The following is a 23,365-nucleotide window of genomic DNA, read 5'->3' on the forward strand; positions in this document are numbered from 1 at the left end:
AAGCGGATTGCCGTTCCTCGGCTGATTTCCTTCCCAAGCGGCATTCCGAAAGGTAAGTATTCTCTAAATTGTGCACGCGGTGAGCTGGTTGTCAAACCGGTAGGATGCCACCCCTGCTCGGCTCTGTTTCCGTGGGAGGCCCTCGGCTCCAAGAAGGTTCTGCTCAAGTACAATAGAATCCTATCCCCGTCAAAGGAGTCTCTGGCCAGCCAGGCCTATGCACTCTTTCCATGCTCAAGGGACGCGGGGTGCGTTAGTCCCCTTTCTCTGTCCTGAGTGAGCAAAAGGGCCCCTGCGATTCTTTCCCTTGTCCAACTACATTGCTATCCTTTGGAACAAATTTTACATCTGCAACAAAAACGGGGGGGGGGATGCTGCAAATCCACCATTCCACTCCCAGCAATGAAACCAAGGAACTTTACCTCTTCGTTCCTTATTTGCCCCACCCCACCCCAGTTTTCCTAAAGACGAAAAAGTGCAAAGAGGCCTCCCAACCACTGGGGGCGTCATCACCACCATCGTTCTCTGGCGTTTCCTTACAGACAGAAATCAGCCATGCCAGGAAGGAAGTGGAAGACAGCCCGGGGCAGACAGGAAGTGGGCCATACCGGGAAGGTCGCCCGGAGAGAACCGGGCGGGGGGGGGCTCTCCCTGCTGCTGCTACTCCACCCACGCCAATCCCCGGAACCCCGCCACGGACGCAGCGCGCACGGCCTGCAGGCAGGACGCAATAGGCAAAGGCTCTCGGGCGGCGCGGAAGTCGGCCCGCGGGCGACGATGGTGCTGCGGCGGCTGCTTTTCGCCCTGCTGAACGACCCTCGGCTCCTTGACCGCCTAGCAGCGGCACGACCCATCCGAGCAGCGGCGCGCCTCACGGCCGCGGCCCTCACCCGCGGACTGCGCCTGCGTGAAACCTTCCTGCGTGAGTTGAAGGAGGAAGCGGCGCGCGCAAAGGACGCCGGCTGGCCCCCTCGCCCCCCCGGGCCGAAGAAGGGGCGGAGTCCGTAAGGGCCCTCTTCTTTCTGGAGGAATTGCGCATGCCTGGAGAGGCGGGGCTTGCGGACGGCGTCCGGAGCGGAGGCTGAGCCCCTCCCCCCACGGGAGATCCGAGGGGCGGCGGCGGCGAAGGAAGGAGCGTGGCCGAGTGGAAGAGGGCGCGGGGACCGGAGCCGCTGCCGAGGTGTCCCCTGCGGCGTCTGGAGGGCCGGAGACCGGGTGGCGCTCATAAGCGGGGCAGCGAAATCCCCGCTTCCCTTTTTCCGGAGTGGGACCCGATGCTGAAGCCGAAGCGGAGCTCTTCGCCCAGAGGGACCGTTCGGGTTTGCTCCGGTGCTGCAGAAACGCCGTCGCTGCTCAGCCCCGGGAGGGGAGCGGGGTGCAAAGCCAGTTACTCGGATCGGAGTTTCAGCGGCGTTTCCACGACTGACGCCAAGCAACGCGTTACGGACGGAACCGTTAGGTGAGCAGGAAGAAATGAAGCCTTGAAGGACCGCGGGATTTTGCCTGGAAATTGCCTGAAGAGCAGCCCGGTTGCCTCTGTTCACGCGATGTTTTTAATTATTGTTTCCTTAATAATAAAGTGGAACCTAACCAAATAAAATGAATTCGATCAAGCCATTTAAAAAAGGTAATCCAACGCCATTGTGCTGGATAATTAACTGGCCCAGATGTGTCCCCTGAACGGGCAGGAACAATGGATCGCCAACGAGGTTTATTGCATTGGGGGGGGGGGCGGCAATGTCCTAGGCACGCATCATCATTCGCAAGATAAAATTGTATGCCTGTATGCATCTTATACAGTGGATCTAATTTGTTTGTTGACCAACGGTGCCAGCGTCATGGTTTTTACCAGACTCCTATAATTATTGTAGTTTAAAACTAGTTGGATTGTGCTAAGTAACAGTAAGAAAAATCAACCAATGGAACAGCTTGCCTTCAGAAGTTGTGGATGCTCCAACGTTGTGATGTATTAATTGCTTCTCAACCTGGTACATTATTACTATTGTTAGAGAAAGAGTTGTATTTACTATTGACAAGGGAAACTTGTAAGTCGTTTGAAATAATGAGAGTAATCCAATTCCATACATTTTCAGTCTGCTGGGTGTTCCTGAGCATGTGGAGCAAAGCTGAGATTTCAACCTCTGTTGGAAGCATAACAGAAGGGATGTAATTTGGAACATGTTTTACGGTGATGGTATTTTGGTATAACATACATGATTGAAAATGGGGGTTGAAAAAGTAAAGAAACTTCAGATGATGCTAAATAATATTCTGAAAATTTGGAAACTATCAAAGAATGGAGAATGTATTATGTGCAGATAGGAGTTATGAAAATTGTTTCATTTGGGTGGAAAGACTAGTACATGCGATTTAATAGCAGAATAGAAGGCATGCATTCCCTTTCTATGTATGAGATTCTGGCAGCAAGGTGCAAAACTGATTGATACAATTTTATGCGATCAAGGTTTAATTTAATTTAATTAAAAACTGATTTCTACGTGTATTTTATTCTACTTGGATACAGCCTGACTCTAATTGACTCAGCTCTATGGTACAAAGCATAGCTTTTCTTTTTTTTTCTGTTTATTTTTTAAGCTTAATTTTTTTTGGTTCTCATATTCAATTTCCTATTGGTTGTAATTTTTTTGTTTTATATATATGTATGTGTGTATGTATGTATGTGTGTATATGGGGTTGTAACAATACATACCTATCTCCCTGGCTCAGCTGATAACGGAGAAGGACCTTGTGGCTTAGTGGTTAACACATCTGCCTAAGATGTAATACAGCACAGGTTCTATTCCCAGTAAGGGTATGGTCACATCCAAAACAGGTTCTTGTGTCTCGGTGGAGGACAGTCTTGCAAGCAGCCTGTTTTATCTGTTGAGGCTGGGTCCTGCGGGGAGCCCTTTTGTCTTTGGTGGTGCCATGGGTGTTGCCAAAGCAGAAATGGCAGGAAGATCGTTCATGCTCGTCTATCTGCTCTTGGTACACTCCATGCTTTCTAGTCCACAACAAGAATCTCTTGTCACTTAACATGTCGATTGTTGTGTTCCAGAGCAAAGAGAGTTGCATACTGTAAAGAATCTTTTCAAACACATACAAGCCAGTAGATGTAAGTACGACCAAGGATGAATCTTTGTCTTTCTTACCGCACTCCGTATCAGCACGATCAAGGAGCAGCCCTCAGACTCCCAAGTGAGATGGTTGGAATGAAAAGGCAATTTAGAGAAGGCCCTGGTTCACACCCATTACCACACAATCTGGCTTCAGTGCTGTTGATTTTATGTGATATCCAAATCCATTATGTCTCAGCATTTTGTGCAAAGAAGGTCACTATGACTTGCTCAATATGTCATGGTTAAAAATCTGGCTTACCAATTCACCCTTAGAATGCCAGGGAGGAAACTTAAATATTCCACAATTGTTGACTGATTCCATGAGGATTGTCTAATTTTTAAGTCTTGTGGTTGCATTTTGTATTGTTGCACCTGAGCTGGGGCTCATGAAGTGAAAATTGTTGCAAGTGTCAGAATTGTCATCAGGAGGAGAATCACATTCAGAGACTTGGTTGCTGGAGCATAATAAAAATAAAGACATAAAAGCATTATTAGCAATCTTTCTAGACTGAACTTAGGGAGTCAGCCTGACGTCCACCCCAGGGTGGTGCTTTCTGATCTGGCTAAGTGGGTCTCCACATTGACAGCAGTTGAATGTGTGAAATGGCTTTGTTTCTGCTGCTGCATCTGTTAACTGCAGATACTTGCAATAGAACGGAGTACTGGCTGCGTGTGAAAAATAAGCATTGCTATTTACTACCTATATACCTTACATACACCTCACACATTCAGTCCTTAAAGGCTGAAAGAAACAAGAGATTCCCTAAATCAGGGAGGCGCGTGGGTCATTTTTTGTCTCCAGACTGGCTTTCCATAAATGGAATGGACATCCTTTACATTACCAGCCCAGACACTTAAGGATCTTCCTAAAAGAATTTCTTTTTCCTTGTTAACCAGAAAGAGCACGATGGGCTTACCGGCTCTTGAGCACTGGGAGGAGGATTCCAGGATCCCTTCTAAAGAGTCCAGGAACGGCCGCCCCAGCCAGGACTTGAATGTTCTTCTCTCGCCCACTGGCACAATTTTAACTGTGGAATCCTTGAAGATTAAATCCTGCTTTTGGAAGTCTGATGAACTGAACATTTTAAATCCATTCTGGTTGTTGTCATCGCCAAAGAAATCCTGAAAGTTAAGCAAGCATTTTTCTAACAGACACTTGTGATCCCTTAGGAAGCCTCTGCCTGGGGTCGTGCTCTGCCAGGAGCTGCTGGTGACCCTCTGCCCTTCGGAGTAAAGGGAGTAGCCAGGCTCGCCTAGAGTACAGGCCTTGCCACGCAGCAGATCCCAGGCAGCTCCTGTCCTCGGAGAGCACAAGCATCCAAGCATGCAAAACCCTAAACCGGGCTGAGAAAATGCAGTACCCACATTGCATGCTCTGCCCATACAGCAGTCTGTATCTGCTGCTGCTGCTGCTGCTGTGGTATGCGGGGAAAGAAATCTCCATTAACAACATGGCCACCCAACACCTTGGATAAAGAGCAGCCTCTGGAGGTATAGGGAGGAGAGGCAGCAGGTCTGTCTACTAGATCCTTTTAGACTGTGGTTGCCCTCTGTCCCTGGAGCTGGCAGCCAAGCCTTCTCAGGGATGTGGCTGGCCTTCTGGAACAGTTGAACTGCATCCTTCATGTTCCTGCACTTCCCCATATAAATGCGTGTATCAAAAGCGCAGAATCCTTTATTGCAGCCCTTGTCCAAGGAGTATACCTATGTGGCCCATGTTATGGACTTTGGTTCAAGAAACATATTTTTTACATAATGGGTGAGGAAAGGAATTGTTCTTCTTTTGCTCACTTTTAAGTTTTTGTTCTAATTTTCCATCAGAATAAGTCGCCTGTGGCTTAAGTTCATTGTTCCATATCCTTCACTATTATTGCATGTGCATATCTAGCTTAGCATTTCTCGAGGGCCTCAAGGCAACAACTTACACAGGGATTTTCCTTTATTCCTACAAGAGCAATCTTGGTAGGCAGGTTGAGCTGCCAGAGGGTTCTGGTGGTCCCAGAGTGCCCTTGAACGGGGTCTTCCAGCCCCATAATCACAACACATCGGTGGTGTTCCATACGGCACAGCAAAGAATAAGTTCTGATTTCCCCTCTTAAGTCTTCTGAAACACCCACCCACTTCCATTGATCTCTTCTTGTAGGGCTTAATTCAAATCCCTTTAATGCTTTTTACTCTTCTTTACAGCTTTCTATCTATTTTTTTTTTCCTGCATCTCGGGATGACTTCTAGACAAACATTCTAGAGGGAATTGAACGGTTCAGAATAGAGGAACTATTCTGCCTGATCATTTGCAAATGACATCACCACAGCTACCGTTCAGATTGCCTATTATGTAATTGACTCTCTGGGTTTACTCAGCGTGCTTAACTGGGTCTGCTAAGGTTGTGGTGGCTGTATTCACAGAGTAAGCGTAGCTAGGTTGTTCCAGTGTTTGTTTCCTTGTTTTCTTGGCATATTGTAGAAATCCAACCTATTTAGTTAGCTTTTGTCTCCTGCAGTATGTCTTCTATAAACTAGAGCAGAAAAACAATAATAACTACAAGCTAGTGGTGAAGTCCCTCATCTGGTATTCCCAGCCTGGTTTAGTGACGGTAGACTTGCCCAACCAGACTGGAACCCTCCGTCAAAGTAATGGAGAAAAGCAAATGGCCCCATCATGGCGATGAGTAACCAAGGCAGCAGGCTCCCTCCCACTTCTCAGGTTAAGCCTACCTGAGCCTTATCCAGAAGTCCATACACAACCAGGGCGTTGGTGTCTGGGTGGACCATAACAGCACGAGGAGGCACTTGGCCCCAATGACAACCAGCAAACTGGTCAACTTCAGCACGGGCACCGTTTGGGCATAAGAGTTGGAAATCACCAGACCGAAGCCTTGAGGCCCAGGCATCGCTATTGTGCCCTGAAAGAAGGAAAGAGGCTGAAGCATTTCAGATATGACAATCGACACAGCCGTATGACGAAAGAGCTCACTTACCATCGGTGTTTTCAAAGATTGAACTATGCTTGACAAAAGCCACATCACCATGACCCTCTGCTAAGCATCTGCAAAGAGATCATTAATCCCGTTAGCCACTTGGCTGCAGGGGTGCAAGCTAGGCCTCCCGCCCCTCGCCGCCAAGAGCAAGCAGGGGCCCCAAGAGCAGCCCAGGTACCCTGCTTCTCTCCTTTCTGCAAAATAATGCTTCCGTTTATTCCAAGGAAGAGGAGAAGCTGGCTCTTTCCTCTCTCCCAACCACAGTGCCTTGTGATAGCTGGGAGGGAGGGGGAGGTAGCCACAGTACAAGAAGCATTAAAAATAGGTAACATGTACTCCATATTTTTGACATCTAAATGTAGATAAAACTCAGCGCTTCTCCATTTTGGTACTTTCCATGCTGAAATACCACTTGATCAGACAGAAAGTTGTGACTTAGTCCAGAGGGCAAGGAGTGGAACTTGCTCCTTCCTAAAACTGGAAGTGAAGCCACCTGTCTCTCGTTACCTGAAGGCTCCTGTGTAGCCATAATACGTCTCCTGGCTGCTGGCATTGCACCTGAAATTCCCCTGGCTGTCCCCAACGCAGAGCTCGCAGAGGTTGGCCGGGTAGCCCTCCTTCTCGGCCGTCGGAACGCAGCTGGCGGAGAAGAAGCTGCTCACCGCTGAAACAAGACGAGAAGAGCCAGGGAGAGTCAGTGAGGGTGACGCTAGGAGGAACCTGGCTCAGTGATTGACGATTGGCCCACAATCTCCACTGGAGGTTGCTTCTCAAGGTCCCACAACTCTTTTTCTGAAGTCAACTTTTCTAACACGTCTTTTGGACTCCCCTCCTGCTAGTTTGTGGTTATGCCGCTGTCTTCTGGGTTTTTGTTCAGTATTTAAAATATTGCCTTCTAGAACCTTAATATATTCAAACGTTTCAATTGTGCCCCCCTCTTTCCTTTCTGTCCTTAAGGCTGTACGTATTCAGTTCCTCCCGACTCTCCTGATGCGTTTCGTCCCTCGGACCTTGTGCCATTTTTGTTGCCCGTCTCTGACTTGTCTGTATCTTCTTTCAAGTGGCGTCGCCATAACTGGGCACTGGGTTCAAAGGAGGTCTGATTGAAGGGCCTCCTCCTCCTCCTCCCTGCTGGGGATCCCCTCTTGTGATGCATGCCAAAGTTTTGTTGCCTTCACAGATGCCTGGCCACACTCAGGTCACCCTCATCTGCTGTGCCAACCCCTTCTTCTGTGGTTCTGTCTAACACAGATCCTCAGCACCATATTCTGCCAGGAGATTCTTTTTCACCAACTGCAGGAACTTAGAAACATTGAATTGCAGTTTCCACATTTTTTAACAATTTTCCAGAAATGCCAAATTATGTTATATATGCTATGAATACTGCAGGAACATCAACTCTAGTATACACCTTTGTGTCTTCAGCAAAACCCCAGCAGATGAAGGAGACCCAGGAATCCTTGTGTTATAACCCTCGGAAGGACATGTAACCGAACAGGACCTGGGGCTGAGCCATCTGCCACGGGTCTCTGTTCAGACAGTGGCCCATTAACAACCACAACAACCCTGGGATCTGTCCCTTAGCCGGCTTCCTACCCACTGAACCCCGTGGGTTAAGGTCTTGCTTGTATGACTTTCTTATCAGCTCATCAAATGGAACCAGATCAAACGCTTCGGCATCCACAGTACCATCTTCATCCACAACATTTGTGGCATAGTAAAAAAAATATAAGGCAGGTTGGTTTGACCTAATCTGCCCCTTTCCTCTCTCTCAGTAAAGCTCTGAGTTTGCTTTGGGCCCATCGAGCTGAGAGATTTTAAATACAATACAATAGCGGAGTTGGAAGGGACCTTGGAGGTCTTCTAGTCCAACCCCTTGCCTAGGCAGGAAACCCTATACCATTTCAGACAAACGGCTATCAAACATCTTCTTAAAGATTTCCAGTGTTGGGGCATTCACAACTTCTGGAGGCAACTTCTGTTCCACTGATTAATTGTTCTAACTGTCAGGAAATTTCTCCTCACTTCTAAGTTGCTTCTCTCCTTCATTAGTTTCCACCCATTGCTTCTTGTTCTACCCTCAGGTGCCTTGGAGAATAGTTTGACTCCCTCTTCTTTGTGGCAACCCCTGAGATATTGGAACTCTGCTATCCTGTCTCCCCTAGTCCTTCTTTTCATTAAACTACCCAGTTCCTGCAACCGTTCTTCATATGTTTTAGCCTCCAGTTCCCTAATCCTCTTTGCTGCTCTTCTCTGCACTCTTTCTAAAGTCTCCACATCTTTTCTACATCGTGGTGACCAAAACTGAATGTCGTATTCCAAGTGTGGCCTTTCCAAGAGCTTATAAAGTGGTATTAACCCTTCACGTGATCTTGATTCTCTCCCTCTGTTGATGCAGCCTAGAACTGTGTTGGCTTTTTTGGCAGCTGCTGCCCACGGCTGGCTCCCATTTAAATGGTTGTCCACTAGGACTCCAAGATCCCCCTCACCGTTACTACTGTTGAGCAAGGTACCACCTATACTGTACGGTATCACCTTACTTTTTAAATGTTCCTTAATCTTTTTTTTTCCAGGAGTGATTCCACTAACTTCAGTGCAGATAGTTCTCAACTTACAACTATTTAGTGACTGTTGGAAGTTACAATGGCGCTGAAAAAAGTGACTTGATTTTATTTATTTATTTATTTATTAAATTCCTGTGCCACCCATCTCCCCCTACAAGGTGACTCAGGGCAGCTTACAAATTATAGCAACAACTGGAAAAGAATTAAAAGATTTTTTAAAAATTGAAATATTATTAAAAGCTGCGCTAAAACCACACCTACAAAAGAGCCAAGGATGGGATGGGATGGGGATGAGGTCTTCTTACCCCATCACCCACCTCCAGCGGTAAGCGGCCCCCTCAGGACCCCAGGCCAACTGATAAAGCCGGGTTTTGAGACCCTCCCAGGACTGCCCAGAGAGGGGCAGTTCCCACATGCAGGGGATGCGGAATGCAGTGTGGCCTGCACAGTCCTGGGAGCTCCTAGCGCTGTTGGTGTGTGAGCTGCATCGGTTGCCAGTTTGCTTCCGGATCCAATTCAAATTGTTGGTTGTTACCTTTAAAGCCCTACACGGCATATGGATCCAGGGTATCTGAGAAGCTGTCTCCTTCCAATGGGACCGGCTCCTCCCACTTGTGCCAGCGGAAGAGGCTGTGACGGATCCCAACTGCTAAGGTATTGAAGCAAAGGCAGGATCAAGGAGAAGAGCCTCTTCTGCTGTGGCAGAGCGTCCCCGTGAGATGACTAGGCGTGAACAACCATATGCAAAGCCTCAGGATCTGGGTAAGAGCGCAACCGGTGGAAAATGCGAAGTTCTACAAAGGGCCTCCCAGCCACGACTACCACCTCCTCTTTCAGCAGGAGTTGTGAGTCCAGGTTGCACACCAGATCTGTCTGGGGTCGTGTAACCCAACCCAGAATTAATGATGATAAGCCACAAGATCCAGAGGTCCTGTCACCTTCTAAAGCGTTTCCATGACTATTGCCAAGTTGACATAGAAAAGAGAGAAAAGGGAGGAGAATGCCATGCATACCTTTGGCCAGAGACAGGTCTCATATTTCTACCAGTTCACAGCCTGCCGCAGCACCTTGTTGGTGGATATGATTTATGACACAGATGGGAGGGGATACAGGGGTAAAGGTCAGATGCCATTAAGTGAAAATCAGTTTCGGCTCTGCAGAACATGCCAAAATGTTGATCCTAATAAATGAATGGATTTCTTCTGAACTTTGTCTCGAGGCTCGTAAATTAATTAGGTCATCTTTTCGAAACTTCACAGAGAGCTGAAACTGACTTTTAAAATCTATCAAGATTTCCGGGTTTCCTGGATCCCGAGCTCTCCAAGCACTCCCCTAATATTTGGGGTGCTTGGAGGGAAAATCAGGCAACCATGGCTGAAGAGAGAGACGGATTGCAGCTGGAGGTGTGCGGCTAGCTCCAGACAGCCAAGCTGCGATGCCTTTCCCAGCAGCAGAAGCAAGAAAGGATGAGTATTGGTGGAAATTAACCCCTAAGGCAGCTGAAGTTGAGTTCCCTTACCCTACTTCCCAAGCGAGCTGGCAAGGGTGGACTGGAGGTGGCACTGAGCACAAGCCAGGCTCCCAAAGCCCCAGATGGAATCCCTGGGGAGTGCAACAGCACAACAGAAGGAGGATTTTGTTCAGACCACCCTTCATGATGAGGGGCCATCATGCCATCCAAAAGAGAGGGGAGGGACATCTGATCCTGTTGAGGGGAGGAGACCCAGACTGGAGCACAGCCCCACTCCTCCACCCAATAGAAGGAGAAGGAGCCCAAAACTGCAACCAGTGCCTCTCCCACGCAGCAGCAGGCTTGTTTTTGTTTCACACAGGTCCCTTTCAGGAAGTGAGGGGAGCCGGATGTCAACTTGTAAAGTGTTTCCATGACTATTACTAAGTTGACATACAAAAGAGAGAAAAGGGAGGAGAATGCCATGCATACCTTTAGCCAGAGTCAGGTCTCATATTTCTACATGTTCATAGCCTGCCACAGCACCTTGTTGGTGGATGTGATTTATGACACAGATGGGAGGGGATAAAGGGGTAAAGTTCAGATGCCATTAAGCGGGAATCAGTTTCATCTGGTACATCTGCTATGAACCAGAGAAGATTTCTCTTTCTTTTGCTTTTACTAATGTGTCTCACACAGAGACTAGTTGCCTCCAAGATGCTTTTAAATAGATAGTGTGTTTTCTGAATTAGTGTTTGTTTTATACCCTTCTTCGCATTAACGGCAACTCCACCCTCACCGTCCCTTTCTACCCTGCCTTTTCTTTATAGTATGTAACCTGGCATATTTATATCCCTACCAATAGAATCCCCAAACCGTCTCTTTGTAATTGCAACAAGACCCAGGTTATCCCTGGACATCAGTTAGTTCAAAAAGTTTGTTGCCTAAGTTTGGACTGTGCTTTTGTCACTTGTTCCCAATCTGAAAGGCATCATTTTGTCAGGTTTGTCTTGGTTCTTGTGAGCCTTTGCTTAAGCCCAGTCAGTGATGGGCTCCAGTCTTCAGTCTCTCTCTGTCTCTGTCTCTGTTTCTCTCTCTCTCTCTCTCTCTCTCTCTCTCTCTCTCTCTCTCTCTCTCTCTCTCTCTCTCTCTCTCTCACACACACACACACACACACACACACACACACACACACACACACACACACTTTTACCTTTGAGAAGGTTGCATTCCTGGGGCTGAATGAACCCCTTTCGCAACAGCAGGCCGATGGGTATGTTCCAGCCGGCCATCCGCCCGTAGCCAGTGTGGCAGGACTTTTTCTGCTGTAGATCATGGATGGTGAAGACATCAGATGTTGCTCGCTTCACCACTGCCACCGCATAGTAGGTGCTCACAGTATCTCCATCTGCACGTAGGGAGGAGAAGGGGAGAGCAAAGCAAGCCTCAAGACATCCCGTTCTACAGCTCAGACTCCAAGGCTTCAGAGGGTGCCCTAACACCACTCTTTGGGTGTGTTTTCCCTCTGGACATATCAGAAGGCGCCAAGCTCAGTAAAAGAATATAGTGTCACCACCACCACTACCACCACCACCAGCAGCATTTGTGCATGGGGAAAATGTGATGAGGGATGAACTGTACCACTCCTTGTCACCTTGGTCAAATTTGGTGGAGTCTGGAAGACACAGTAAACTAGGCTATGTTCAGCCTAAGGCCATTTGAAGAGCTATCTCAGGGAAAAGATTTATCCTCTGCAGCTCTTGAGGAGAAACCAGAAGGAGCTTTCAGAGAGAGAGAGATGGAAACACAAAAGAGAGAAGAGTGATACTAAGCAGTAGAACAGCCTGTCTCCTGACACTAGAGGTTTTCAAGCCACCGTTGAATTTGTCCTGGGGAGGATTCCTGCCCTGGGCACTAGAACCCGGTCAAGGTCCCTGCCAACTCTGTCCTTCTGCGATTCTACTTGAAGGCTATTAAGCTGACCTCCCATCAAGACGAGGGCTGTGCTGCCCTGATGGAACTGGGTTCAGTTTTTGTCCTGTCAGGGACCGGACAAAAACTCCAAAGGGATGTATCTGCATCAGCAGCAGATGCATCCCTTTGTGGAGCTTTTCATCTTTCGTGGCTCTAGTGGACTGACATGTTTTAGGTTAGGCCAATGAGCTGGCACATCCCACAACATTTCAGAACGGAGCAACTTGGGCACACTGATCAATGTACTGGTATTTCCCTGTTTCAAGGCTAACTTGGAATATGCAGCAAGTAAGAGCTGTTGTGGGGAACATAAATTAGAAAGCGTTTTATGGGTTTTAAACCAGCAGTACAGTAACCACAGGTGACCCTGAAAATGAAACAGCTGGAACTTAGGTCCTTCTTTGTGAAGTTGTGGGAGAGTCCCCTAAACCAGCCTTATCTACTCAGATAACATCCATATGTCACTATCCATAACCCTTGAAATGGGGTAGTTGCGTCATCTTCTCATTACACCTCAGTTGCATGTTCACAGGACTAATGTACTGAAACGTCTAACTGGTTCAGAACATCCATGCTGGAGGCCACGGGCTCTTTGCGCATCTCTTCTAGCGGCAATGGACAGCCAGTTACGGATGGCTTCTCTCTTTGGATACCAAGTGAAAATCAGACTCTGCATCTGCTTACATCTACTGGAAAGGAAACTTATCCTCAGTTCAAAATGATTCTTCAATATTAAACCTAAATCATTTCCTTTATTCCAATATTTTTTGGTAATTGCACCCTCCCTGAGATTTGTTAATGCAGGCTAATTACAAAAAGAGAGAGAGAGAGAGAGAGGGAGAGAGGAGAAGGAGCATGCAAAAGAACCGGCATAATAGTGTGCCCTCTATTACCTTCTAGAAGGAAGCATAAAAGCCATCTTCTTTCTGCCATTTTTCCTTTGTGAGATCAAAGGGGCAGCACAAGCTGCAGCCCGAAGGGGAGAGTGAGAGAGGACGCAGTATCAATGGGGCTGGCCTCAGCCAGAGAACACTGTAGGGTCTCTTCAGAAAGACGGGGGGGAGGGAGCGAAGCAAGAGGCAGCAAGAGGCTCGGTGGGACGCCTGAAAGGTCCTAAGAGAATCGCTTCTCTCCAAGACTTTCTGCAACATTTCCACTTCCCTGCGGGTGCTGAGTCTACAAACAGCTGCACAACGGCCGGGACACAAAGCTCCTGTGTGTTCTCCTTACCTGCGTAGTGTTCTGCAGCAGCAGGCACCAGGCCATACGTCTTCCCGGCTATGTAAACATCCTTTCCAGCCAGAACCACAGCATCAACGTCTCTTTTCTGAAAGGGAGTCAAAAGGGGTCGGGATGTTCCCCTCCAAGGCTCGGCTGCCTCCTGAAGGCCCCTTCTCCCCCCAGGCGGCCCATTCAACCCAGCCACTGTGGCCAGCCGGCCGGCCTGCCTCCCTTAGTGCCAGTGAGGGCCAGGAAAAAAGTTCTTGGCAGTCAGCCCCGCCAGGCAGTCTAGACGAGAAACACAAAGAAAGTCCTGAGGGTTCATTGGCCTGCGGGGCTTCCTCCTGCCTCCCAGGGTCCCTCCCACGTGCCACTGCAGGTGCCAAGGGACTACCAGACTGAGCCTCTCAGTGGGGAGGCAGCCTCTCTGGCCCCAAGGAAAAGAAGCCCAGGGAAGCCCGAAGGGCCTACCCAGCCAAGCTTCTCCAGTTCCCCAGCCAGCCTGGCCCTCCGAAGAGATTATTAAGCTTTCTCAGGAGTGGAAGAGGGCAAGGAGTCCTCCCAGCAGCGAACCTGGAAAGGCCGTTGATCCTTTCATGGCAACGTCGCTCCGCACAGCCATCCTTCCCATGCCGGTCTTTGGAGGGAGGCCAGACCAAGAAGCAGGCATGGCAGGATAATAATGTTTTCAGCAAGGCTGTTTACCGATGCAGGGTAGAATAACCATCTTGAAAGTCTGCCAGACTTTCTTGCTTGTCCATTTTAACCCCAGCCACATCAAGATGGGGTTGTTTTGCGTTTCTTTCTTGTGCTTCCCTCCTTCTCAAGGACGACACTCTCTTCTGAAAGTCCCCCCTACTAAAAACTAATTTTTGTGGGGGCCGTCTCAGGGCCAACGCTACATGCCTTCAAATCCCAGAATTTCCTCCCATGGAAGTGGCTCACATCTCTTTTTGGATGGCTGAGTGCGCCATCCTTGCACTGAGAAGGCACATTTCCAAGGCTTATACATGTCCAGGAGCACACCTGCCCTCAAGAGAAAGCACAGGCAGACAGACACACACACACACACGGGGGGGGGGAGGTGTCCTTGCACCACCATCCACTGAGTATCCGTTGCACCTGCTCTCCGGAATCCCCCCCCCAAAGTGAGGCTGCCCCCCCCCAACCTTCTGCAAGAGCCTAAAGACCTTCTGCTCTGCCAGTTGGCTTGAGGCTGCAGTGGGGATGGGGGCTTCACGTTTGAAGTGGCTTACAGAATAATATCAGATCCCACTTCCTCCCCCCCCCCCACGATCTTTTAGCTACCATATTTTGGATTGCTATAGTTTTGCAGCATTCTATTTTTACACTTATTTTTAATAGTTAAGCCCCCCAGTGTTACTGTGTGGTGAGATGGGTGGCCAATAGATTTGGTAAATAAATAAAATAAATAACTCTCACCTGAATGCGTTCCATGCATTGCTCTGGACTCTGGGCTGAAACACATTGGATTTCTGGCTTCAGATTCTGGCTCTTAAAAGCGGCAGCCATCTTGCTGCATTTCCAGATTTCCTCGGTGGACAAGACGCACCAGCGCAGGAACTCTGGCAGCCCTGCATCAGAAGAGGAAGAGCCCCACGATGAGGGCTTCTTTCAGTGCAGAAACAACTGGTTGCGTCAGTTTTCCAAGCCAACAGAGACAAATCCGGAGTTCTATCCCTAGACAAGTCTGGTCTAACATTTTATTTATTTATTTACCTACTCAATTTATATAACTACCCTTCTCACATTTGTGACTTAGGACACCTTCCAAATAATTCATAAGCAGGACCAAAAAAAAACCACTAACAGCTGTACGAACAGTAGAAATGTTAAAAACAATTAAACAGTTGAAGGCTCTACAGGGCAGGGACCAGGACCCCACAGTAACTAAGAAAGCCAGGTCATTGCTTGTACCCCCAAGAATGCTGATAACATCAAAACAGACTCGGGGCAGCCGGAAAAGACAACTTGGAGACCATTATGGGAAACTCCCTAGAAAAGACCTTAAAATATTCTCTTAGTAAATAAGAGACAAACTTCCCTTTCAGGGCCTTTATGGCTTCCCTCCAGAAGTTGTGGGTTCTCCATCACTGGCGGTTTTCAAGAAGGGACTGGACAGCCACTCGTCTGAAATAGTACAGGGTCTCCTGCTTAAGCAAGGGGTTGGACTAGAAGACCTCCAAGGTTCCTTCCAACTTTGTTATTCTCTATTCAAGTACAGTAGTTGCATTTTTCGTTGCCCCACACTGCCAACCCTTGTTGCCTCTTTCCCTTCCACCTCTCCTCGGGACAGCAGAACCAAGAAGACATTTTTAGTTGCAAGACATACTTTTAGGATCACAATCCAAGCCTCGCATGGCATGCAGGTATTCATCTCCCAACCATTCCTGGTAGGTCTGTTCCATAATGGGAACCAGCTTTGCAGTAGAGTCTTTAAAGAGAAGATTTTTCCCTCCATAGGCTGTTGAGTCAAACATCTGGAAGCTGGAGTTTCCACCATTAAACCTTTGCTGTAACACAGAGAGAAAAGCCCATCTGCCTTGGGAAAACCTCTGAATTCCCAAAGATAAAGCCGCGATGTGCTTCAGCTCTGCCACTCTTGGATAAGTTGAAAAGGGCCTGACCGAGCATCAGCCAAATCCCAAAAGCTTTCCCTGTTCAGGCCAGCTCTAGCAGCCGCCATCTGTGGCTCCTCCGAGAGCCGGGCGGCAGGACTTCCCTTCCTCAGAGCTCAGCTGAAGAGCCAAAGCAGAGGCGATGCGCCCCTCTCCTTCTGGGAGCTGAGTGAGCCAAAGAATGGGAGGAAAAGCCAGGGGGCCGCAGTGATGCTGGTCTGGGACCATCGCAATCTGGGTTGAAGCCACACTCGGTCTGAAACTCCCTAGGTAACAGACACACTGACCCGTGTGGGGATACATTGGAGGGAAATCCCCATGGAAGCCACCTTGAGCTCTTGGCAAAAAGGTGGAATAAGAATCCAGCACAGAAATGCCTAAATAGAAGGTGCTTTATTTTGTATTTGTTTATCGCATTTAGAAACTGCCCATCTCCCTCGCAGAGGGAGCTACGTAACTTTAGAAGGATGGGCAATGTGTAGCCTCCAATCTCCCTCCTGACCACATTGTTGAATCGCTAGCAGCACAAGGTTTCATAACGTGTTGTTTATTATTTATTTCCAAGCGTTTGAAAATGAATTTGCATGGCTTAACATTATACATAAGAACAACAACCCATTAAACAACTATAAATCGGGATACCCGTAAATCTCTGCCTGTCTACTTGAGCACCAATGTTCATACATACAAAGAAGACAAGACATTCATCTACAGAGCCTGGGAAGACTCACCTGTCCTTGATCCAGCACTTCAAAGATGAGGCTGCCTTCCACATCCTGCCTGGTGATCACGGCATGAGCCGGGACCCGTGACAGGTGGCAGGTCCGCCACTCGCTGACTGCTGCTCGGCTCCCATCCCGGCAGAGCAGCTGGAAGTCCTCCAAGGTCCAGGAGGGCTGAGCTTGGCCTGAAAGGAGAGCATCCCCAGGACCAAAGGCTGAAGGGTTGCCCTTGCCCCTCCCCCACCCCACCCCACCTCCGGAGCCCAGAGCTGAGCTACAGGCTGGACATTTCGGAGGGGCTGCTGAAGCATCCTGGCAGAGGTGGGTCATCCCAAGCGGGCTGAACATAAATTAGGTTTATTTTAAAATGAGGTAGAAAGAGTAAGAAAAGTAAATATATACCATTTAAAAATGGCTCTTCCTTTTTTTAATTTATAGTTCTAGGAAGCATTTTATTCCTGACAAAATAGCAGAAGCTTTACATTCAATCTGGTTTCACACATAACTTGCTAAACCCAGGTTTACAAGCCATAATTCTTGTGTTCACATCCTGTAACGTGCTATACCACCTGCCCAGAATTATCTAGAGGACACTGTATCTGTTTTGATACTTGATGCTCAAACATGTGCCCACCTAACCCACCCTGCAATTAGGGGAAGGGCCATGGAGATTCATCCAGGTCACGGTTGTCCCAAAAGGTGCTTTTTCAAGAGGCAACTGGACTTTCTTGTTTTTTCTTTTGAAAAAGTTTTGCTTTTCATACAAGAAGCTTATTCAGCTCTGACTGGATGGTGGGGAGTGGAAAGATTTGTACTCCTTACAGACAGCGGGTCGTTTGCATCCTTTCAGAGCTGAAGAAGTTTCTTGGATGAGAAGTGAAACGTCTTCAAAGAAAAACAAGAAGGTCCAGTTGCCTCTTGAAAAAAGCAAATTTGGGATTGTGGTTAGGGATAAATTTCTGGGAAAGCCGATTGCCCTTGCCCCCCCCTCCCCCACCAACTGGGAGAATAAGAGTGTGGCCTAGGCCTGCCCTGGCTGGACTCCTCTCGCTTCCCACCCAACCCAACACTTTGGACCTTCTGAACTGAGGAGGAGGATGGGAGACCTGCTCTGGCCACGTTCCTCTTGCCTATTGCAAACTCCTGACCACTTTCTCCCCTGGAGAAGGCCCAGAGGATTGGCCAGCCTTCCCTTGGCAGGGAAGACTGAGGACAGGAGTGTGGAATGCTGGAGTTTTTATTTAGGGCAACCTAAAAAGAAAACTTGGCCACGAGAAAACCTTGGACATTTTATGATTTATAATAGAGTTTTATAAACCTGGAGTGCTGCTACATAAAATTTCACAGCAAGAGAAGCTGATGAGTGGGACTTGCTGAAGAAGGCGACACTAAAAGCACAATTAGAAGACAATTTGAGTGAAAGGGAAAGTAAAATGTAGAAGAAGAAGCTGTACAAGGAGACGTGAAAGCAAAGCAAAGATGGATGTGGAGAGGGGAAAGGAGGAAGAGCAGCCAAGGGAGAGCCCGGCCATACTAGGCTGATGATGTCAGGAACACAAAAAACTCGGACTAAGCTGCAGGAGGTGAGAGACACTTAAAACAACAACAAGAGGAATGGGGTGTAATAGAAATATGCTCAAAAGAAAAAGAATCAGAGTTGTCAGAGTTCAGTGAAGAAGGCGAAATGCTAACAGGTAACAAAGAAATTTGGTCAATTTGGTCTTTTCTGGACCAAAAGTGAGGGAGGGGGGAAGAAGAGCAGGACAAGAGGGCAGCCTGACTCAGACCAAGGGATTCCTGCCCTTGTGGAACAGCTCACCCTCCATGGCTTCGGTCACCGTGGTGTGCTTGACAAAGGCAACGTCTCCTGGCCCATCCACCAGGCACCTGTGGGGAGCACCAGCAGGCGTTGGCCACAGACCCTCTGCGGGTCCCACTCAGAGGACCCCCGAGGGGCATCTTGGCCTGCGGCAGGACTCTGTGCCACTATGACACCCCCGCTCCCCTGGGCAATGGATCTCAGTGTGGCTCCCCCACCCCGTTACCTGAAGGCACCCAGGTAGTCATAATATTCCTCTTTGGGGCTCAGCTCACACTTGCTCTGCCCAGCAGGGTCTCCTTTGCAGAGTTCGCAGAGGGATGCAGGATCCCCAACGGCAGTTGCTCCAGGGACACAGCTGGCCTTGAAATAGTCACTGACAGCTGGAAGGGGAAGAGGAGTAGGAGTACGGGGGGGGGGGTCTGCCTCTCCAGCTGTAACATCTCCTCCTCCTTCCTGCCTCCCTGCCTGCCCCAGGGAAAAGGACCACAAGGCATAAAGCCATTTTGGGGACCCAGCAGGCCTTACCTTTGGCGACCCGGCAACCCATCATGGGCATTCGACCACTATCAAGGAGGAGGCCCACTGGGATGTTCCAGCCGGCTGTTCTGTTGATACCTGTATGACAGGTCTTGGCCCCTCTCAGCCGGTTGATGGTCAGGTTGGAACTGGCCTTTACCACAGCCACTGCGTAGTAGGAAGTACCAACATCTAGAGAGGCAAAGAAGAAGCCACTTAGTCTGGGCTCACCAGGAGGAGTGCCGGCTGACGGCAAACCCCCAAACGCAGTGATATCTTTCTGCTCATAGCAGGGAGACAAACCACTCGGTCCTCCTTGGTCTGGTATATATTGCACTTCTATCAGATACAGTAGAATGAAGTATCTTTTTTTAAGGAGGAGGGGGATTGGGAAAGAGGATAGGAAGGAAGGAATTTGTAGAGGAGCAACTGATGCCACAATGAGCCAACTGCTCTAAAATCCAAACAACTGCATCAAATTTCATTGCTCAATCAGAAGAGAACTTCAAAGGAGAACAAGAGGCCAATAAGGCATTTGTTAAGTACTTTACAGACAATAACAACGGGTTAGCCATGCTTTGCACACTGTGTTCTGACAGAGCATTTTGCCTCAGCCCAAGCAGTGCGCCAGCAATGCTTGCTTCCTCTGCTGGGCCGATCTGGAAAAGTGTCTTTTCTTTCACCGCCAGTTGCTCAGGTGCAAAATAGGGTGATCATCGATTCTGCTAAATCCAGGAGACGAAGAACACTGATCCTGTGGCCCCTTCTTTGGTCCAAAGGAGAAGCTTTATGACAGCTATTTAATTGGCAGCTATTAAGTCTTGCCTGGAAATGGGCAGCTGCTGCAACCTCATCCATTTACCTTGGCTATAGGCTTCGGCCACGACTGGTTTCAGACCGTGTTCCTTCCCAGCCTGGTAAAGGATGCCCCCGTCCACAGTGGCTATGTCAGCCAAATTCCTCTGCGTGCAAAAAGAGAAGTTCCTTTGGTTAGAAGAGAGGCAACTGCCTGTGTTCTTAGGACATGGATGGCTGGCGTGACTAGGCCATTTGCCAAATGCTCTGCTCCGCTCCATGTAAAGGTTAGAAGACTTCCAAGACCCTCCCTCAGATGCTCACTTGAGGTCGGAGAAGAGCCCGGGAGGACCCTTCCATAAGCAATGGATTTCTCCCCCTACTCACAGGAGCTGCTCCTCTGTGCAACTCCTTGGCCCAAGGCACCACTAATCCTTTGTCCTTCATCATGCACTTCCTGCAGAGTTTCTCTGCACCATTTTGGAAACTGGCGTGAGGAACACAAACTGTCAGTTATGGCCTCCTTATTTTGGTTTGCAACAGATGCAAGTAATCTGTTTTTGTGAGAATCTTGGTGCTGTCTTAGCTCAGTTGTTTTCTTGCAGACGTTTCATTACCTAACTAGGTAACATCATCAGTGCTAGAAGAGAGGATGGCTTGGTCTCTGTTTATAGAGCAAGTGGCTTGCTCTATCAGTGTTGATGGGACTCTTCTCTTCCTTTGCAATCACAAAAAGGCAGACAGGGAAGCTTGGTAGTACTTAACATAGTTTGAAATGTAATGCTGTTCATTTATTTTTAGTTGGGTCAGATGAGAGGTTGATTTCAGCTTAATTAATTTGTATATATAACTTAGTATAGTATAAGGTTGCAGCTCTAAGCACAGTTACAGTGAGTTAATTCCAAATTTAAAAAAACAAAAGCCTGGGAAATGGACAAAGAGCCATCTAAGGTCTCAGGCTCCATTGGAGCTGTGTGGCTAATCAATTCAAAGAAATAAATAAATGTCCACCAGGAGAAGAAGCACTTTTTATGCTGTCGCCTACTCTATGTCCACCAATTGTGAAACCAACTATTGGAAAGCTTCTTTCTTTTGGGGGGCAAGAGATCACAACCAAAATGTCCCCCCAATGCACCGTTCATACTATCCCCCCTTCTCCTTGCAGACCTGGAAGCAAATAATTCATACTTACACTAATCATAGAGGTGCATCCGATTACTGAGCCACCATTGACGCAGGCCAGTTCAGGGAAGAGGTGCGCCCTGGAGAAGGCTTTGCTCATGTCACTACACTTGGCCAGCTCTTGGTCAGAGACTGCGCACCAGCGCAGCAGGCTCAACATGGCAGCAGCTGAAAAGAACACGTGCACCGACACGCACACGTGCAAAGAGTGGTTAAGAATTCCTGGCTCAAATAGCAGGCAGCCCAGAATCAAGTGCATTCATAAACTGGGTTTGCAAATGTGGGGGACCATCTTTCTTGTTGTTTCTACCCATCCGACCTAGTTAGGAAGGGCATCCTCCAGGTCTCGATGGCCAAAAAAGTGGCAGTTGGCAGGGCCTCGAGGAAGTTCTGCTTCTGGAGATCAGGATGGCCTGACCCTGCTGGTCTTCCCTACGGCCCTGAAGACCAGATTCTGGCCTGGGCTTGGAGCCCCAGGGTTACACAAGGACCCTCTTCTGAGTTATGCTGGTGGTCTGGGAGGATGCTGCTCAGCCACTGTGTAGTTTAACTTTTGTAGTGTGTATAATGGCTTTTAAAACCCTAACTGTGATTTTGTTTGCTGCTCTGAATCACTGGTTGAGATGGCCGGCCATACACATTGGGTAAATAAATTGAAAAATAACTTATCCAGAGATAACTGAATAGTTACCACAGGTAATAGATCTATGCTGGAAAAACCTACTGAAAGGCAGCATAACCATCCTTCTAGATTGCGCGTTAGTCTTTCCCATTAGCCAACTTCTTCTATTTATTGATTTGATTTTGATTTGGGCGCTGCCCAGGTCCAAACTCTCTCCGAATGGCCGAAACTCAGTCTGGGAAGGCAGCAGAAACAGTGCCATGAGCCTCCTCATAATTAGTTCAGGCCAGGCAAGGGCTTGTTTTTTTTTTTTTTGGTTTAGTTATCTGGATTAAAACTTTTCTGGCTCCCATAATCACTGGAAGACCAATCTAAGCAGAGGCAGAAGGGAGGGCTAACCATCTCAGTAAACAAGAAACCCCCTGGCTAAGATTGGCGACCAGAGGAAGAAGAAGATAAAACCAGCCAAACCCTTGCCGGCTCCTTTACTCTGAGTGGCCTAAAAGGCGGATTCCAGTGCCCATCGGCTGTGGCTGCCAGAGTGGGGGAGACCCAACTCTCCTCTTTCCACCAGAGGCACCTTCTCTGCAGGTCTGTCATTCTGGTCATTGCGCCCAAGGAAAGACACAGATTGCAATCCTTATCAGAGCTTTTGCTCTTTGGACAGGCTGCTGTCTCTTCCTCCTCCTCCTCCCAGCTTTAGGTGGTTTCAGGCACGCTGTGAGGAACAAGCCCAGGTCGTGTTCGGAGCAGCCCTGGTGTTGGGAGAAGACGGTTTCCCACGAGGACTTGCAAATCCGGAAGGTGACAAGAGGCAGCAAAGCGGTTCTTATTAAACAAGCCCCCAACTTTGTCTCGGTCTGCATTTCTGTATTGTCCAGAAAGCAAAGGAAAGAAGTCTGTAGGTCCAGAAAAGTCCCGTACCTACCGGAATATTCCTTCTCAAACATGTCCCCCCCTCCCCTCTTCTTCAAATGATGATAATGACTAGCAATTAATAATAATGCAAGAGCCGACAAAAATCCCACCCATACATATAAGAGCCACTAGTGCTGTTGCAAGCCAGAAGGGGAACATTTCTGCACACGATGAAAGTTAGGCGGATGGGGTTTCTCTAGAAACTGCACCAGAAGCACCTCCTGAATCCACCATGACTAAGGAAAACATCCCCCTACCTGTGGGGAAGCAAAGTAGAAGGGCGAAGAAGCCTGCTGGGTGCCTCATGGCGGAAGCCCTGCGTCTCCTCTCTCTCCAGCCAGCAAAGGGAGAGGACTCTGGCCCTTCCACAGCCCTGGTCCTCCTCCTGGTCCCTCCCACTTAGGACACAGGCTGGGCCCTTGGGGTGGGGAGTGAGGAGCTGTTGCTGCGCCTGGAGATGTTAATACCTGCCAAGGTTCAAATAAACCTTGTCCTCCAGCCAGAATAGGAGGAGTCCGGCCTGCCCAGCAGAACCACCTCATGGCTGGAAGGGATCACGGCTCTCACGAAGGACCACCAAGGCAGCAAGCCCTTAGGGAAGAAGGCAGAAGCCTGCAAGGAGGCTGGAAACCAAGGGAGAAAGCAGTTCTCCAAAAGGGGGGGGGGGAACGACATCATCTGAGGTCAGGCCGAGTCCTCCGGGCAGCACCAGAGCCAGCCTGAGTCCCAATTCGGCAGCAGCTGCTTTCGGGTCCAGGCATTTATTTTTCTGAAATAAATTATTTGGACCCCCACATTTGTTCTCTCCACTTGGGCAGTTAACATTAAAAACCAATGAATCAA

General features: G+C 48.5%; 2 protein-coding genes across 2 annotated transcripts; one reads left to right on the forward strand and one right to left on the reverse strand.

The window, feature by feature from the left end:
- The first annotated feature begins 394 nt into the window (after positions 1-394).
- On the forward strand, positions 395-2,503 carry NCBP2AS2 (NCBP2 antisense 2 (head to head)). Its single transcript, XM_087724958.1, has one exon. The coding sequence runs from the start codon at positions 556-558 to the stop codon at positions 1,006-1,008; it is 453 nt and encodes a 150-aa protein (XP_087581084.1). The 5' UTR covers positions 395-555; the 3' UTR covers positions 1,009-2,503.
- A 319-nt stretch (positions 2,504-2,822) lies between these two features.
- On the reverse strand, positions 2,823-22,875 carry MELTF (melanotransferrin). The gene is made up of 16 exons (XM_014069711.2): positions 22,780-22,875; positions 20,993-21,150; positions 19,868-19,967; positions 19,015-19,197; positions 18,713-18,869; positions 18,487-18,554; positions 16,677-16,852; positions 15,660-15,840; positions 14,750-14,901; positions 13,316-13,412; positions 11,325-11,519; positions 6,605-6,761; positions 6,098-6,165; positions 5,835-6,022; positions 4,037-4,241; positions 2,823-3,574 (listed from the first exon to the last, which is right to left on the reverse strand). Exons 1-16 carry the CDS (start codon positions 22,826-22,828, stop codon positions 3,504-3,506), a joined length of 2,205 nt encoding a protein of 734 aa, XP_013925186.2. The 5' UTR covers positions 22,829-22,875; the 3' UTR covers positions 2,823-3,503.
- Positions 22,876-23,365: the final 490 nt, after the last annotated feature.

This window comes from Thamnophis sirtalis, unplaced genomic scaffold (genome assembly GCF_051295495.1).
Source record: "Thamnophis sirtalis isolate CommonGarterSnake01/CBP01778 unplaced genomic scaffold, rThaSir2_p1.2 scaffold_11, whole genome shotgun sequence".
Lineage (NCBI taxonomy): Eukaryota > Metazoa > Chordata > Lepidosauria > Squamata > Natricidae > Thamnophis > Thamnophis sirtalis.

Excerpts from the sequence above, each read along its gene's own strand:
- NCBP2AS2 (XM_087724958.1), top strand. The coding sequence starts at position 556 with ATGCCAGGAAGGAAGTGGAAGACAGCCCGGGGCAGACAGGAAGTGGGC.
- MELTF (XM_014069711.2), bottom strand. The coding sequence starts at position 22,828 with ATGAGGCACCCAGCAGGCTTCTTCGCCCTTCTACTTTGCTTCCCCACA. Across the intron at positions 6,762-11,324 it reads GGAATGCAACCTTCTCAAAG|CGGTGAGCAGCTTCTTCTCC; the intron begins GTAAAAGTGTGT and ends GTCTTGTTTCAG. Across the intron at positions 6,023-6,097 it reads AATCTTTGAAAACACCGATG|GGCACAATAGCGATGCCTGG; the intron begins GTAAGTGAGCTC and ends TCCTTCTTTCAG.